General features: G+C 35.4%; 2 protein-coding genes across 5 annotated transcripts in view; both read right to left on the reverse strand.

The window, feature by feature from the left end:
- The window catches only part of LOC135134348 (hemicentin-1), a 718,216-nt gene extending 715,495 nt beyond the window's left edge, over positions 1–2,721 (reverse strand). For all 4 annotated transcript variants that reach the window (XM_064062996.1, XM_064062995.1, XM_064062994.1 and 1 more), the window contains exon 1: positions 2,312–2,721. In XM_064062996.1, the coding sequence (XP_063919066.1) occupies positions 2,312–2,399 (88 nt within the window). In that variant the 5' untranslated portion in view covers positions 2,400–2,721. The remainder of the gene's footprint in view (positions 1–2,311) is intronic.
- The window catches only part of LOC135134349 (uncharacterized), a 129,774-nt gene extending 114,654 nt beyond the window's left edge, over positions 1–15,120 (reverse strand). The window contains exon 1 of the mRNA XM_064062998.1: positions 13,165–15,120. Within this exon, the coding sequence (XP_063919068.1) occupies positions 14,150–15,112 (963 nt within the window). The 5' untranslated portion in view covers positions 15,113–15,120 and the 3' untranslated portion in view covers positions 13,165–14,149. The remainder of the gene's footprint in view (positions 1–13,164) is intronic.
- Between the last annotated feature and the right edge of the window lie 4,383 nt (positions 15,121–19,503).

Consider the following 19,503-nt stretch of genomic DNA (forward strand, 5'->3'; position numbering starts at 1 on the left):
ATCTGTGTTACAAAAGTAAAACATGCATTAAAAGAAAATGAAAAAGGCAAGAGGATGGAAATTGGTGAAATTGTTAAAAATTTTGTTGCTCGTAGGTATTTCATTTACAGATCAAAGTAAATTTTCATCAAGTCGTAACGTCACCATACAAAATTATCAACACTGGAGAACCAAAAGTCAACATTGATCTTATGAGACCGTATCCAGTATAGAAGTACTGTCAACATATTTGTTACCGTATTATTAGACTATTTTTTACACCAACTGAATTGAATCGAAATTTATTGGAAGAAAAATTTGTATTACTAGTGGAAGTGCTCAAAATACAATTTGGTGCAAACAAGATGGTTGTTCTACGCATTTCACCACGAAAGTCCGAAAATATCAAGACCCTCTGTTTCAAAACCATTGGACCAGGTCATGGTGGTACAAATACGTGGCCTGCAAGGTTGGCAGATTTCTCCCAAATACTTAATTTCTTCTAGTGGGCTTGTGTCCAGAATCCTTTTAACTCTGTTTGAAGCTGAAGATGTTTTTAAATATTAAAAGATTTATTTCTTACATTATACTAAATAATTTTTTTTTAATATCTGTACTTGTTAATTGTTAAAAGCTAATTTATTGAATATTTAATATGTTTGCACCAAAAGAGCTAAATAAATAAGTATAATGCAAATTCATCAATGGAGAAAAAAAAAACAGTATAGCAATTTTTTAGATTAATATATATTAATCTCTATCCAGTATCAGATATCGAGGCTTTCCTAATATAGGATGGCTAAATAGTTATATCCTAATATCGTTTAATATTTTAGCAGTTGCATGACAATCTCAATCAATTAACGTTTCAAAATAATCCACTTGGTAGTTTTTGGAATAATACGATAAGTAAAATCGTCATCAGATTGTAGACAAATCTGCATATACAAAATAATAATAAAATACAAATTTTGATATTTGTAAAAATGGTCCAATTTATCGATCTAGATATCGCTCCAGGAAAGAGATATAAAAATGTTTGAAAGTGTGTAAATCTTATATTTTTTCTAAATTTATATTAACCAAAGTTGTTCGTATTGCTTCCACTTTGCAATGAAGTAAATTATTTGGCAAGATTTTGAAAATTTTTAAAAATATTTAGAAAATAGTAAATGCCATTCCTTTGTGAGCTTAAATTTTGTCATAATTATTTCAAAGCGCACTTAGTATAAATATTTTTTCGCGTGTTTTCCATAAGTTCATGTCAGATAGTTTAAAATTATGAATTTCAAATTAAATTCATAGTGTAATTGTTATTTAATGCAAAAAACAAATCGTTTAATTTATTATACTCGTATGAATACGGTAGTGAAAGAATCCATATTAATTACAGATCTTAACCATCAGTCACTTTTTGTTAGTACAAATTTTTAAAACTTAGTCCAAATATTTTAAATTATGTACGTAATATTATTTTTTTTTTGTAAAAGAATTAACACTCAGTATTATTTTATTTCTTTTATCATTTAGATTTTTAAAAAAGCCATTGTATTTCATTAAGTACTTAGCAACATTTTTGTTACAATTTTTTCATAGATAATAATTAAAACATTTTCAATCTAAATTAATATAATTGAATTTTTGTATAATGCAAAAACATAATTTTTAATTTTGTTAAAATATTGTATAAGTCTCGAAAACAAAATATTATACAGAAAACAATCAAACATTTTGATTTTAGTATGTAATATGATGCAACATAAGCCAGTACAATTACAGAATGTGAAAGAAAGTAACACTTCAAATGAAACATTCTAAAGTAGATTTTTTAAATTTCAACCGATAATTAAATATTAATAAAATAAATTTTCATTCTTATAATACACAAATAATTTAAATATTAAAAAAATTATTGTTCCATGCTTCACAAAAAAAAAAAACGGATATTTAATTAAAGCATGAAAACGTTATCAGCAACCGTCCTTTTAAATTTTGACATCATTATTTTAATGTGAAAATAAAAATATTTAGCCAAGTTGTAAAAGATCATTTTTACCAAATTTCTTTCATAAAAGTGCTCTATTTATTACAACCAAAAAATTTTTCTCTTTGACCTAGTAACATTTAACATCCGTTCGAATAAAATTTGCAGTTGCATTAACTGTAACATTCTATTCATTCTTAAATTTTTAATCACATCGATTTTCCTCTTCTATAGCGCCTGAATACACGCAAAACCGCAAAAAAGCACAAACAGTCTCGACAATCTCCAAATATTGAAGTGTCACACTCGTCGCGGCGCTTCCGACTGAAACAAGACAAGTTAACTGACCTTCTTTCTGAGAAACGCCTATCATGCTCTGCCCCAGGGAAAGAAAAGCGACAAAGCAGAAGAGCATCACGATTCGAAGTGTCGCCATTGTCAGTCTCCTAATTGTACATCGACAGTAATTAACTCTATTTACATCAGTACAACTGGATTTCAGTTAGCGAACAATCACACTAATTTAACTCGAAGCACACTTATTAGTTAAGTTCGCAAACAAACTTAATAAATTTAATAAATTTTTACTATTACGAATTTAATTCTGACACCAAGTTTCACGTCACATTGTGGTTAGCGAATCACTGGTTTTACGTCTTTGAAAAATTTCGCCAAGACGCACTGAGATTCCTGCTGCGGCTTTACCCGGAAAGCTCTCGTAAGCTTTCAGTCGCGCTCCGAGCGTGGCTTCAGCACGAGCTTCGCGGAACGACTGCAGATACCGAAGCTTCAAAGCCCTGAGAAGTTTTGGGCATGCGCGTGGTGGGTGATAAGAGTTGGACTGAGCTGATCGGGTATTTGTTTATTTAGTTTAAATTTTTCTTTTTGTGTAATTCCGTGAAGATTTGGCAGTCCTATTCATTACGATTTGTTTGAGTTTTCGAGTCATAAAGTTGATCAATAGGATGCTTTTGAGGTTTTAAGCGCGAAATGCAACTGAGAGATGCGAGTGCTGGCGGACCGAAAAATAGAACTGTTGAGGTGGTAACTTTAAATTTGATTGTTAAAAATCCAAGATAAAAGCTTAAGAAACGAAAAGGATAAGTCGTGGGATGTTCAAATATGTAGATGCAGATTTAATAATGATGTTTCCATTAAGTATAAAAAAATCCCTCAGTTCATATATGATTAAAACTTCAATTTACTAATTTAAATATGAGAAAAATGTTAAAGGTTTTTGTTGATATAACGTATTTACATAACGAAATTTTGATATCTGATGATTACCCTTTAATGTTTAATGAAAACTGTCGGTTTGCTTAACTAATTAATTAAAATTTAAGCAATTTTCAATAATAATTATTATTAGTTTCTATTTTATTTACATTAAAAAATCGATTTGAGTTAATTTTGATAAGACATAAAAACTTGTTATGTTAAAATAATAATAATGGAACTGAACGCAAACCTGCATTAAAACATATAAGCCTTATTTGTCCATCAAATTCATTATAGAGAGAAGAGACGAATGTTTCTGAGAAATTATATACTATATATTTTTAGTTTGTAATTCAACAATTTATGGAACCTACGAAAGTGTGTTCAGCTGAACTGAAAAAACTGAAACTGAAATTTTTTTTTGCTTTGAAATTTGAATATATACTACACTCATGACACTTACAACAATATTTTCGACTGACCAAGAACACTTTCTCTGCTGTAGATCAATTGTTAGGTTGAAATATGTACAAGAGTTTTCACACTTGTTAATTATTATTTACAAGTATATTTTTTCATCGTGTTTATAATAATAGTTTCAAATAAAATAAAATAATATAAAATATAATAATTCTATGGACGTATAATTATTTTAATCGTTGTTACTAGCTTTGCAAAATTTGGGTATAAATAAATACATTGATATAAATTGGTATAGGTATTTCAGAAACCAGTCTGGCACCGATGTGTCCAGTATTCAGAATTTTAAACAATACCTACACACTCAAAAGCGTTAATATGAGATCTACAATACTCGGATCTAGTTACCTCGGAGCTAAGATATTCACATCAACATTATTAAAGTGAGAAATTAACAAAAAATGTAAATAATAGAAATAGATGCATTTTTGACTTTGTACAGGTGTTTTTTTTTAATTCCTTCGTGAAAGTACTTCTTGACGTCGAAAATTTGTTTGGTATGCTATGTTCGAGAAACCTATTTTTCTTTCATTTCTTATGAATAATTTTCTTATTGTATAATTAGTTTCGTAAATCTCAGGTCGGTTCGTGTTATTTTGTTAAAGGTGTTGCCATAGAGGCTTTGGAGTGTCAGCACTGAAGTATAAACCTTTTTATAACGAGTTTTTAAGATTTGTTCTACTCATCTGTAAGCTAGGGAAGTATTGTAATAAGGTCCATTTGGCAAATGGCTAATTTCATATTTTCTCGAACTTTCAAAACCCCCAGAATTGAAAACGTAGTTCTCCTGTTTCCCTTTGTCATTTGTCATCTCTTGTTGATTTTCTTAGGCAAATGATCTCCAAAAAAAAAAAAAATAAGATCTTGTAAAATTTTAGAACTTAACCCAGAAATTACCACACCAACTGCTCTGAAATCTTCGGGAAATTACTAACCAGAATTTTATTTCTTCAAAAATTTTATGGCGCTATTTGAGAATTTTTCTGGACATATCTGATCAAAAAGGTAAAAGATATTATGTCTACACTTATGGTTTATCAGATTCATATTTTTTGTAATTACTGATACATGAATACATGATATATCCAAATATTAATAAAAAAAGTGATGTATTACAAACAATTAACGTTGGTCAAATCGGTCCTAAAATCAGCCATTCTTAACAGAAATTTTCTCAGAATCACGAATCTGTCTACTTTCATTATACCGTGTCACCTGACGGTGAAAAATATGTTTTTACACAAAAGATTTCTCTTTCATGAAATCGGTCCGAATGACATTAATTTAATTTTCATAGAACAAACCTAATTGTGTTGCTATTTTTTTTCCGAACACAATAAATTTAAAGGAAAATATAAGTGTTTCTATAATATAAAACCTCTGATCGAATCTTGAAGGAAATTAATTTTTTATGTTTATTATCCCGGCACCTCCACCTTTTTTACATTTATAAAAAAATTGAAGTTGACCAAATTCTCAGAATCACGAATCTAATTATGCTTATTTTTGTAACATCCCATCACATAAGCAAAAAATGCGTCTTTATGTTAAAAACTACTCAAATTTCGCTTACAATTTATAGTATTTGAGTTATTAATAAAATATGTAAAAAAACTTGGTCTTAAGCAGAATTTGCGTCGCCCTTAAAGTTAATTCGAACAAATACAGCTTCTTCAAAAAATTAAAAAATGAAATGAATGCGATGATAAAATGCATAATTAATCAAGCTAAAATGGAGAAACACGTTCTGAATATTATTTTGGATAAGTAGGTGTTATTATGATAATACTTTTTTATTCATACAATGATGACCCATGAATCAATCAAGCCTGCCACATTCGCGTCAGCATTCCAACATTTTTACGGCACGACCACCGAGTTTTCCGCACAGTACTGTTATACCTATTAGTATAAGGGTAAAGGGTAAAAAATCAAGGCGGATTCATAAACCACGAGTATAAGAGTATCTTATTTAATAACCTAAATGGCGTTTACAGGGAAAACTTGAGGAGAAATTATGAAATTATTAGTGAGATTAATTAGCCAAATTTTGGTTAATGTTTTACCATCTGCACGATATTCCTAACATATACATAAAATTAGACAGCAATTGTTCGGTTAGTTTAGAAGATTATCTGCCTTATAAAAATCGAGACAGGCGGAGGAAAGGCAGCAGACGGTAGACGGACAGACGGAAACGGCAGACCGATTTTTTCGTAGTTTTGTGGTCATGAAACGTCGAAGAAACATGAGAGTAGTCCTAATATAATGTTTCTTAGTTTACGGTCGGGTAGTAAATAAAAATGTTACTAAAAAAGTTGACCGTAGGTTATTTCTACAGAACTTTCCTCGCCCCTAAAATACAATAAATCATATGCAAATTTTTCGAAACATTACAACATTTGATTTTACAACCTTATTTTTTATGAGAAGCCTTATAAGTTAAAGACATGTATGCAATAATAAAGAAATGTGAAGGAGCATGCTAAGCGTTGTTTCAAATGAGTTTTTTCTTTTACAAAATTTCGTGATGACATCATCATTTTTTAAAGAACATGAATATTAGTTTGGATTGCAGTATAAGAATAAAAATATCAGTATTATTGTATTCCCAAATTTTCGGAAAAATGGGGTGAGCTATTCCTGACTTAATCAGTAAAATAAATTAACATATTCCTAAATTTTTTGAGTCACATTGTATAAGCAGTTCTAAAAAATATTAATACAGTGATAAATCACAAGTATAGACAATTTTGCACATTTTCGAGAGGATTTATTCGGCAAAATTTTGAGATGTGTCATCAATTTTTGGAGGGGATAGATAGATATACCTGGATAAAAATTTATAATGCTCACAATAACTTCAAAACGTCCGCAAGATTTCAAAGCATTCGGTGTTGCAGTTCCTGATGTAATCAATAAAATGAATTGAATCATTCATTATTTTTTGAGTCACCCTGTATAAGTAAACAAATTTTAAAAAATTTAAATGCAATGATAAATCACAAGAATAGACATATCACGTTTTGTATATTTAAGATAGCATTTATTTGACAAAATTTAAAGGGAATAAGCACATACATTTTGATTACCAATTAACAATGCTTATGATAACTTTAAAATACCTGTAAAATGTTTTCAATTTTTTTTCCAAAAAAATCAGGACGTTTCGGTTAAACTCAACATAGAATCATAAACTACATGTGTAGGACTGTTTTATTTTATACAACCAAAAACCTATTTGCTATGTACAATTTTGAGGTGACGCCATCACATTGTTGGTAGGGATGATTAAACCGAATTTGGTTAACGTTTTACCATCTACATGATATTCATAAGACACATATAAAGTTTGGAAAAAATAGGTCCAGTAGTTTCTGAGATTATTTGTCTAACAAACAGATAGACGGAAATAGGAGACCTATTTTTTCGTAAACTATGGGCCATGACAGCCAGAAAATATAAAAGTAGCCAGCACCCAGTGGCCTCGAATACAATACTTGCATAGCTTATGCTTGGGAATTAAAAAAATCCTAATTGTTAGATGCAGAAGAGATCCTGATGCTCCGTTTGTCTATATATTTTAAGTTGAGGGTAACCACACAAGAAAAATGCTTAACATGCGTTAGTTAATCCTATGGGGGTGAAAAAAGTACTCTCGAAATTTTTTACACCGATTGTTTTTTAACACTCGGATGACACGAAACGAAAAACTGTACCTTGTTTAGTGTTTTTTTACAAAGCGAAAGATTTTGTTCTTAAATTTATGAAACATGTATAATGTATAATTATTGCAACCTCCCGTTTAGGATACTTGTTAATACTTATTATCTTACTCTAATATTCTAGAACAACGTTATTTCAAAAACGGTAAATATTCCTTCAGGTTGAGTGAAAATTTCAGTAAATATTATTCAAGGTTTTCTTCGAAATTATAAAAAAATAAGTAGAGAAAAAGATAACCGATTTTTCAATTTGTCGATTTTTGAACTTTTAATTTTTTTATTTTTAGCAAGTACTAGCGCCGCCCACCCAGCCTTTGTTTTTTAGAACAATAAGTCATCTGCCAAAATCAATCTTATCTAGAAAGTACCACCCACCCTTTTTTTCTTAGAGAATGTCATTTGCAACAATCAGACTCATACTTGACAAGATAAGATTGATTTTGTCAGATGACTTATTCTAAGAAAATAAGGGGTGGGTGGGCGGGGCTAGTACTTTTTCTTAGAAGAGTAGGTCATTTGCCAAATTGAGTCTTATTTTGGCAAATACTAGCCCGGCCTGCCCGCCTTTTATTTTCTTACAGGGTAGGTTATTGGGCAAGTACTAGCTCAGTCCACCCAGCCTTTATTTTCTTAGAACAATAAGTCATACGCCAAAATCAATCTTATCCAGCAAGTACTAGCCCCGCCCACCCTCCCTTATTTTCTTAGAGGATATGTCATTCACCAAAATCAGTCTCATCTTGACAAGTACTAGCCCCGCCCACCCACTCTTTATTTTCTTAGAAGAGTGGGTCATCTGCCAAAATCAGTCTTATCTTGACAAATACCAGAACCCCGCCCACCCACCCTTATTTTCTTAGAGGATATGTCATTTACAAAAAGCAGTCTCATACTTGACAAGATAAGATTGGTTTTGGCAGATGACGTATTCTAAGAAAATAAATAGTGGGTGGGCGGGACTAGTATCTTTTCTTAGAAGAGTAGGTCATTTGCCAAAATGAGTCTTATTTTAGCAAATATTAGCCCGGCCCACCCGCCTTTTATTTTCTTAGAGGGTACCTTATTTGGCAAGTACTAGGCCCGCCACCCACCCTTATTTTCTTAGAGGATATGTCATTTACCAAAATCAGTCTCATCTTGACAATTATTAGCCCCGCCCACCCACCTTCTATTTTCTTAGAAGATCCGTCATCTACCAAAATCAGTCTTATCTTGACAAGCACTAGCCCCACCCACCCACCCTTATTTGCTTAGAGGATATGTCATTTGAAAAAATCAGACTCATACTTGACAAAATAAAATTGATTTTGGCAGATGACCTATTCTAAGAAAATAAAAGGTGGGTGGGCGGGGCTAATACTTTTTCTTAGAAGAGTAGGTCATTTGTCCGCCCCGCCCGGGCTTTGTTTTCTTAGAGAGTAGATCATTTGCCAAAATCAATCTTATCGTAGCGAGTACTACTAGATTTTTCAGTTTTTAGATTTTTCAACATTCGAAGTTTTCAATTTCGCAAGTACTAGCTCCGCCCAATCAGCTTTTATTTTCTTAGAACAACAAGTCACCTGCTAAAATTACTCTTATCTAGCAAGTACTGTGCTAGATAAGAGTGATTAATGTTTGAAAAATCGTCCGTTGAATTGAAATTTATTATTCCATGGAGAAATCCATTAATCAGATATCTATTTCCAGCTTTTATTCGCAATTGTTTTGTGTAGAATTGTTCAAATTACACAAAGGGTTACATAAGTGGAACACTTGGTTCAACTAGTATTCAACAAAACTGAAAGCACGTCTTTTAAAATAATTTAGAAATTTAGTGCAAGTCAGGAAGAGTTGACTGTATATTGTTTGTTTCGGGAGCAAACCAATGTTTTATGTGCAACTTTTGATGAATTTTATTAGAATATCAGAATAAAAAATTTTGAATGCTAAAGGCTTGTAAAAAAATCAAATGAAACTTTGTGCGATGCATTGAAAAAATATAATGATCAAACTGAATATGTATACAAACCCGTCATTCTAAATGAAATAAAACATTTTGAAACAAGATAGCTTCGAAAACAATTCCGTCTATAGGAATAAAGTAAAAAGCATTAGCTGAATCTCACAACAACTTCTAAGAATCACTTGCAGTTTACTTATGTTTCAACAGTAGTCAGGGAGCATTGTTGGGGTCCATTTTAGGTTACGTTAAATATCTGATGTTTTTTCTCACGACTACTATCGAAAGTTGACAATTTCACATAATCAAGATGTCACGAAATTTGGCTCTAACCTACGCGTGTGATAGTACACATATCGCACAGCGATTTACTTTCGCGCGGGTTCAACATTAAAATAGTTGGTGGAGTAATTCCCATGCTCATCACTTGCTGAATCATAGTTTTGCGAAAAAAAGGTGGAATGATTTTCTTTGGTATATTCTTGTTAAATGAAATCAAAATAATAAAAATCCGCAACATTTATTTACGAAGCTCTTTCATAGTAGAACAGTGTAGTTAATAAGTAATGAGATATCGAGGAGCACGCTTATTGACTCAAGTTGTATATACAACACAAAAGATATTTAAATGTAGGTATTTCCACGCTGGAGCCGAAATTAGTTTTATGTTGTGACACTTTTGATATACATACAGCGAGTAAAATAATAAGTACCTCTTATTAATGGTTAGTGCAATACTGAATCAACAAATATTTGTTTATATCTGAGATAATTTAATATGTAAGTTACCATAGCTTAAGGGGCGTGTATTCGATAAACGCAAGGGAAGCAGCGTTTCCCCAACGTTCGAGAATTTAAATAGAACTTTGTTATTGAACCTAGATATTCACCGTTTAAACGTTTAATACATAGCTCTCTTTAAAAGTTTTTTATTGAATTAGTATTGTAAAGCACCGAAATAACGAGGAACTCATTTGTAAAATTTTTTAACTTTCTAAGATGTCTAGAAATATACTTAGGTATATTATATTATATATAATTAAGTAGTCTTGCAGTATTTTAAAGTTTCCAAGAGAGACATTCTGATTTCTCCAGTCAATTTTGATTAGAGATTTATGATCTTGTCAACATGTTACACAGTTTTTTATTTTATGAAAATTACTAGTTGAAGTTTCAAAATAAATGAAGAAATACTACGAAATATGTTCTAGAATATGAAAGCAAGAATGCGAGGGTGTTTGCATAGCTGAATAAAATTCAACTTTTTTGTATTATTATAAACAATTCTCAATATTAATTTAAAAAATAGAGTATCAGGTAAGTTCAAGTAAATGTAACTTTTTGTTTCTGTTAAAAAAATCAAAAAATTAATAACCTAATATGCAAATAAATACAACATTATTAACAATAACCAAGATATAGTCATTTGGTCTGAAAAGGGCGGAAAAAATCAGTGCCTACTTAGATGAATGCCGTGTAAATATTTTCACAACATATAATTAAAAAAAATCGAAAGCAGGCACACACCCATATTCCATTTTATTATGCTAATATAGTATCAACTGCCACATAAAACTAATTACATAATATAACAAAAGGCACAACATAAACTAATTAAGTTCAGCTCTCATAAAGCACCATTACATGGCAATAAATTGTTTGTATGTTGAGTTTTATAAAACGGAATATATTAAACAACCACTGCACACTAATTTTCACAATGTATTGCATTATTACTACATTAAAACAACAAATAATAGTCGAGTATATTCTTGATATTTCCCCCACCGTAAACAAAAATGTAACCTCCCGTTTAGCCATTCTGTTTTAACGGGCATACATTCGCCGAATTCGTTTCCAATATCCCTCCGAACTCCCAGAAAGCATAAAGCCCTATCGTTTCAATCACAATACTCTTTCCTGTCCAAGAGCAAAGCTCGGCAATTAATTATTAATTAAATAGGCAATTTTGTCGGACGGTGTCGCCAATGCGTGCAAGTTGAATATTAAATGGGTATCATTCATCATGAGAACAAGGGTTACTTTTAATTTGTGTAATCTGACTTGTTACATTGGTTAACCACAGCGTAAGGGCTCTTTGAATGCAATTGAGGAGGGTCTCTCATTGATTGATATCGTAACCACATACAGCCCTTTACCTAATTCCAGTCACATTTATTTCGGATTCCAACGTCATTCAAAACGTTTTGTGTACACGGGTTAAGGTGTGGGCGTGTGTTGATTTTACTCTTTTCTTATTCAGGTTTAGTTGTTTGTAGGGTAGTGTAACCAGCCTAACTAGGCTGGGGCGTGAGTTATATAAAAAAATAATATTTTGAAAAATTAACTTATCTTTAATCGGGTAGCGTGTTTTAATCTGGTCTTCTACCTGAGAAGTGTTAATCACACATCACAGAAAAATGGGAATTCTCTTACCTTTCGAAACTTCCCTTTTCGCTGCTCGAGGGCACGGAGTCACTCACTAGTACCGCTGTTTCAATGCACTATTATTTTAGACGCAAGGGTCGACCGCAAAGTCCGCAAAAAGAAAGTCAAACGTAGTTGAAAATCGGTCACCCTTATTTATTTACACACACTAATAAATGAATCAAAAATTTACACAAAAACCAAAAGGAACAAGTGGATCACCGCTCACGGTGACTTCCACAAATTTAGAAAATAAAGCAAATGAAAATTTAACACTGAACCAAAAATGAATACTAAGACACTTTGAAGCAAAATTTAAAACAAAGAACGCGACGAGAAGGAACGAGGTGCACACTACAAAATCCCGACCAGAGAACTGACAAAAATTGACCAAACTACTCTTTTTATAATTTCGCCAAGAGTGGAGACTCCACCCGACGTCAAGGGGCTAACAAAGAAAAACCAATGGGATGAAGAAACCCCCTGTGTTGGAAAGAAGTGCTTTCTCGTTCTCTCTCGTCTATACCAGCAAACCGCTCAAATCGCCGTCGATTTACATATTCTTATCAAAAGTCCCTGACAATATCATTTACATTATAAAATAACTCTATCGAACAGCTTTTTGGAGTGGCCACTGGCTCGCGACTTAACTAGGATAGCCAGACATAGATCTCGAACCCATCAAACGTTCTTTTACTTATGACTCGGCTGTTTCTCACAGGTGGAACTGCAAACTTTATTCCACCTGTGGTAGGCTAGATCTATGTCCGTCATCCATCCGAATTTCCAACCTTTTGTTTTCTCAAAACATCTGTACACAGTTATTTACAAAGTGAGGAATCGCATCACGCCATTTCGATAACGGGATCTCTCAAACAAAGCCCTTCTCTGCCTCTGTCCCCATCCATCATGGTCGCTATAAAACTGTGCCGTTTCTTGAAATTCGACAAAAGGGCTAGGCACGCTTGAAACTCAATTTACTTTTTTAACGACTCCCTCGGAAAAGATCGGACATGTGGTACTATAAAGTTAACCCGAGGGTCCAGTGCCACATGCAGAGAGGACAGGATATAGCTAGATGGGACAAAGGAAGTATATGGATCTATTTGTTGGGATTTTCTGGGAAGGTTTGGAAGAAGTGATTTTTAAGGGGTCGTTAACAAGAATTTCGACCCATGATGAACAGCCGAGACAAATCAGCTCGCGACAATGACCTTTTTGAGGTTGCACGTGCACTCGTACAAATGCACTTGTTACAATACCCCCTCCTTAAAACGAATCAATTTTTTTCCCATTACCTAAATAAATTGAGGCGTTCCCTCTTACATAATTACATCCGTCGCCAGGTTGACAGACTTCCAAAAATTACAGGAGCATTCGGAACTTTCGTTAGGTCTACAATCCAGTACCTATTTCGGCGTTATTTACAATGATCATTATCGGCAACCATTGCTTTGATAATAATCGACACATTCATACTCGAGTCTCGAACATCAGGAATTACAAGTCGTTCTCGAGAAAACCTCGGTGTTCCGCGTTGAAACATCCATCTGGGACGGGTTGGTTGGTGATGAAACGGTGGAGTCCGGCCTGCTAGGTCTGCTGTTGATGAGTTGATCACCTGCAACAATACACACAAGGAAATATCTGGCGTTATCATACTGATATGCTGACCTGATCAATTTTTCCTTGTCGCTGGTGACTCTCATTGTGACCGTGGCTTTTCCGATTCCACGACAACCGGTGGTTGATCTCATCGTCCTCTTTCTCGCTTCTGAGCGCGCTTCCTGACTCCATTAGTTCACTCGTGTACGACATCATATTCGGCTCCTACTGGTCCATGGTTCATCTCTGACTGGGCCTTGGCTACGAGTGTGTCTCCTGGTAATTCCTGTCTGTTTGGCATTGACTCTACGAGTCGCATAATTGACACAATTTCCGTGCGGGTGTTCCTGGGACTGAAATTCCTAGCATATTTCTCCTCACTTCCGGTACTTGTAGCCTAGCTATCGATACTTATCTGAAACATACTAAGATTAGCTTTTTCTGCACGAGACTGTGGTTGACTCTTGGTACTCTAGACCATGTGTCTTTTCTTCATTTAAACCTCGGGACTATGGATGGGACTGTTGGATTAGCTAAACTTCATGCAAAACAACATGCAAATTGCTTCTACTAAATTACTGGGCATTACAAATCGCTGCGTTTGGCTGTCTTCGAGCATTCTCTCGATGCGATCGTGCATCGCTCGCTTGCGGACGAACAGGACTCGGTACGGCGGCTTCGCGATCGGTTGGGCATCTCCTGTATAGATACGATGCTTTACTAGGCTCCTTGCCATCATCGGTCTCCCAAATGTCCTGAAGATTTCCGGACAATCTCTCAGAACTGAATCTAACTTGGCCCGTACTTGCGGCTGGAGAAAAACTTCAGGCCTACCCTATCGACCTGATGGGCGTCTCTGGAACCGCAATGTCCAGTGCTAGACGACCCCTCAACATCCGGCTCCCTCACAGAGGTCACGGTTAAAATTGGCGTGTGTCGTTTGATGATCAGAGGTGTTGGGTTTATATTCAAGATTCTGATGACTATTGTTCTGACTGATTGATCGGTGGTTGGTTGTGGCACAGTCGCTATGCTGCGTGCGATGCAAATATTGGGGTTGAGATGGGGGACTGGCTCGCAGATTACAGTTCCTGCAGGAACCCGGGTGTTGACAGGAATCCTGCAATCGCAGCCGTGAAATCCTGGTATTTCTATGTCTTCTCTTGTGCTGAGCAGGTTCGGGTGCTTTAAGCTATTCTTCGAGCCCTCGCGAACTTTGAAACCGGCCGAATCTCTCGGTTCGGCAGCACTTGGAAGATTTTCGTGACGGTTTTCCGGGTAGTCATCAGAATCGTCCGGTCTATTGTTTTCCAAATTCATACGGATGTGCCTCCCAGGCTTACCTGCTTGACTGCTGGGGTTGCTACCAACAGCACCGTGTGGGACCGAACTATCCCCTTGTAGCGGCAACTCAAGTCCACATATCCAAAAGCGTTTCTTCCCAAAATCGATCCGCGGTTTGAACTCGTCCAAAAAATCTAACCCAATGAGTCCGTCGGCTTCATACTTTAATTCTTCGCCGCAAATGACAAACGAATGCGAAATTGCCTTATTCCCTAGATCGAAAGTTATGTGAGCTTCTCCATGATTTTCTAACTTGTTTCCCGAGATGTCGGTGAGAAACACTGTGTTCTTGTGCGACACAGGGAGTGACAAACGTTTTATAATACTAAGTTTGACCAGCGACACGGATGCGCCACTGTCCAAAAGCCAAGTTGTTGGGTGGTTGTTGGTTTTTAGTTTGATGTACATGGCCGAATTAATCTTCAGAATGACAGAATTTAAACTTGTTTCGGCTAATTGCAACGCAGTTCCGAGGCCTCTCTGGAGTTTAAAGAGCACTCCTTGGTACTGTGCCTGCCTATCGAGACGCAATGGTAACAAATTGGCCTCTCCGTCGGACTATTACAACCTCTCGCCACATGTCCAACTCCGAGACAGTTCCAACAACGTCCCTGCATTTTCGGATATCTCTGGTTGAACGGCGTTGGGGCTTCTTTTCCTGGGGCTGGTCTACGTGGCCGTGTCGTGTTTCCATTGTTTCTTGTTCTTCCGGTTCCACTTGCATTGGCGTCTTCCGCCTGAACTGCTCTAATGGAACTTCTAACTGCTTCATAGCAATTTTCTTCCATTTGTCTTCCGATCACTGCTTCGTAGTCCTCGGCTATCGCTATGGCTTCTTCGATTCTGTAGTAATCACCTGTGCTTAGTATTTTGTTGGCTAGCCTCAGGTCGATGCCTTGTAAAAATTGTTCGACAATCATCCGGTCTCTATGAAACGTTTGCGCTGTTGTTAATACATCTTCCGGGAATACTCGATTAGAAATGACTTTCAACCGATGTACGTACGCTCCTAGTGTCTCGTCTGACTGTCGAATGCACCGAGCTAATTCCCTTCTCGCTTCTTCGCGGCTGTGTGGCTTGCTGAAAAGGCTTTTCATCCACGTTCGGAATCCTTCCACAGTCTGAGGACGTTCCGACAACTTTAGTGCCAAATAGTACTCTTTAGCACGACCACGCAGCTTTGTTTCTATCACCTGCAGAGTAACCGCTCTAGACCACTGATGTTGTTGTGCTACAAACTGAATCGCGTCAATGAACATGTCGTAATCGATTCCTCCCGTGTAGTTCTCGATTCGATCGACGACTTGCAATCCCGTAATCGACGCTCTTAATAGGTAGGTGTTGACGTCTTGCGGATTGTTTGGATTACCGTTGGGGCTGGCACTGTTCGTGATAGGTGGATTCCGCATTTGGTCAAGTTGCCGGCTGTCACTTGCCAGTAAATCGGCCTGTGCGTCGTATTGTGCCTTCATCGAGCGTAGCTCGCTCTGCAACGTTTCGATTGTTTGTTGTGTGGTTTCTCTAGAGGTTCCAGGGTCTTCTTCGTCGAAATTAATTCTATCTCCAATGATGTTGTTCGTTGGATCGTGGAGGTTAGTCATGGTGATTTAATGCGGAGCAAATGTAAGGAGCGAAATTAAAGAATAGAGTCGCCGTGTAATAGATGGAGCGAATATTTTTAAATTATATGAAAAATTCCGATAATTTGGATAATTTGGGGAATAGCCGGGAATTAAAAGCTCTTTGAAGTGTCTCACAATCTAAATTTCTCTGGCTCGCAGCCACTGACAAATTCTTAATCTGATCCAGGCAATTTCGAATGATCGATTTTGGAAGTTCAACACAAAACAAAAACAAAACAAAAACAAAAACTAGTGGAGAGAGTGACAAGACCAAGTATCTGAGACCGACCTTCCAAACAAAATTGGACTAGCACTCGCTCTATGAGATGAAGATTTCTACGTCGTAACCTTCAGTGCACTTCCGCGTACACGTACCCAATTCTCTTTCCGATTTCCAAAAAAATTTCGATGTGGTCTTCAGTGTACTCCTTCGTACACTTACCCAAGTCCAAAACTGTTCCACCGTCGTCCGTTTGCCTTTTCTAAATCGCAATTCCACAATTGCAATTCCAGCGTCTCGCCGACCAAAATTGTATCAACCCTAATTTCAACAACAATGACTTCGCAAAACACACAAATTACCCTACCTTATTAGCTACCTAAGAAAAAAAAAAAAAAAACATTAGCAGTTCTAACTACTCACATAAAATTTTCATGCATCAACTAAGTCTACAAATTCGGGGTTTCGTGCACTCGCACACTACGCGTGATTAATGCAAAACGCGAATTATCCAAATGAGATGTCGAAATCGCGACCCTGTCGATAGGTATCGTCGGTCTTAATCCTGAAAGAAATTCCTTTTAATGCTGCGTTCAACTATTGTTATGAAATGATGGATCACTAATTCGTCATTAATTAGTTAAATCTGTCTCTACTGGGCTAAATTAAAAATTAAAGAGCAAAAGAAAAATTAAATGAACCCGAGCTGTTGTGAAAAAGAAACCAATGAACTTTAAGGTCTGAATATCACAAAGAAACTGTATCTATCCCATTGACCGTTTCACTTTCTTTACGAGAACATCTGTTTCTGAAGACGGGTACGCTACGCACCCTTCTAGTGGAATAGTGACCCAATTTTACGCAAAATTTGGAAGAGCAATAAACTCTGGGGGCAATACTACTACTACCGTTCCGAAATTCTCGACAATAATAGGGGTGGTTGACCGATCCGTAGTACCCTATAAACAGCTGGTGGTCTACTTTACGTCGCCCGTCGATCTCGGTACAAATGCGTTTCCCTAAATTTGACTACTAATGTCGTTATTAAACTCTTTTAAATCAAAAATGTGCAATTACTCGGTAAGTCAATTCTTGCGAAATCAAAGGTTCTATCAAAATTCTAACAAAAGAAAAATTTACTCTCTCTATTGTTACTAACAGCTCATATTAACAAATGAAAATCCCGCTTTTTAACGACAAGCAAGAGGTGTTAAACTTGCCGGAGCTTCTGGTAAGAAATTGTAGTGATCTTCTTAAAACGAAAGCAGAAAACAAAAATTGCGCGTTCCTTCCCGATATTCGTTCGCGACAAAATGATTCGAGTGCGTACCTGAGTTAAACCCAATTGATTAACCTCCTCAAGTAGAAGAATATTAAGTACTATCACACACCAAAGTCAGTCTGGACCTTTACTTATCTAATCCCTAAATTACCAATTTCTCTCTCTAATTAACGCTCATGAAAGAAAATGAACACAAATCAAAGCAAAACAAAAATTGCAATTAACATTAGCAAAACAAACCTTTTTTTTTTCTAAATTATCAAATCTTACAAAACATCATTCTCCAGAACTTCTCAATCCTGATTATACTATCATCAAACAACCAAATCTGCTATTGGAGTAAAAATTATGCTTGCTTACTGATAATTAACTCTGTTACTATAATTATTATTACTCTGATTGCTAACAAGATCCGTTACCCTAGCTATAATGACGCTCTGATCGCGAACAATCAAATCTCTCACTATAGTCAGAACTATGCATGATTGTTGCTACTGTTGTCTTTATCAGATATTGTCCAAGCAAAAAGCAAAAAAAAAAATGAATTTCTCAGTACTACCGAAAGTTATTCTAATTCCATCAAATTTTGTCTATTGTATATTTAAAAAAATCTAATTCTTTCAATTAAAAAGTTTTTAAGTACTACCGAAAGTTATTCTAATTCTATCAAATTTTGTCTATTTCGTCAAAAAAATTAATTCTTTCAATTTTAGCAAAAAAAGTTTTAATTTTTCAAATCCTTTAGCTGCCACCATAAATTTGTAACCAGCCTAACTAGGCTGGGGCGTGAGTTATATAAAAAAATAATATTTTGAAAAATTAACTTATCTTTAATCGGGTAGCGTGTTTTAATCTGGTCTTCTACCTGAGAAGTGTTAATCACACATCACAGAAAAATGGGAATTCTCTTACCTTTCGAAACTTCCCTTTTCGCTGCTCGAAGGCACGGAGTCACTCACTAGTACCGCTGTTTCAATGCACTATTATTTTAGACGCAAGGGTCGACCGCAAAGTCCGCAAAAAGAAAGTCAAACGTAGTTGAAAATCGGTCACCCTTATTTATTTACACACACTAATAAATGAATCAAAAATTTACACAAAAACCAAAAGGAACAAGTGGATCACCGCTCACGGTGACTTCCACAAATTTAGAAAATAAAGCAAATGAAAATTTAACACTGAACCAAAAATGAATACTAAGACACTTTGAAGCAAAATTTAAAACAAAGAACGCGACGAGAAGGAACGAGGTGCACACTACAAAATCCCGACCAGAGAACTGACAAAAATTGACCAAACTACTCTTTTTATAATTTCGCCAAGAGTGGAGACTCCACCCGACGTCAAGGGGCTAACAAAGAAAAACCAATGGGATGAAGAAACCCCCTGTGTTGGAAAGAAGTGCTTTCTCGTTCTCTCTCGTCTATACCAGCAAACCGCTCAAATCGCCGTCGATTTACATATTCTTATCAAAAGTCCCTGACAATATCATTTACATTATAAAATAACTCTATCGAACAGCTTTTTGGAGTGGCCACTGGCTCGCGACTTAACTAGGATAGCCAGACATAGATCTCGAACCCATCAAACGTTCTTTTACTTATGACTCGGCTGTTTCTCACAGGTGGAACTGCAAACTTTATTCCACCTGTGGTAGGCTAGATCTATGTCCGTC

Source organism: Zophobas morio, unplaced genomic scaffold, assembly GCF_036711695.1.
Source record: "Zophobas morio isolate AGI-343-1 ecotype UQ-CSIRO unplaced genomic scaffold, CSIRO_AGI_Zmor_V1 ptg000023l, whole genome shotgun sequence".
NCBI lineage: Eukaryota > Metazoa > Arthropoda > Insecta > Coleoptera > Tenebrionidae > Zophobas > Zophobas morio.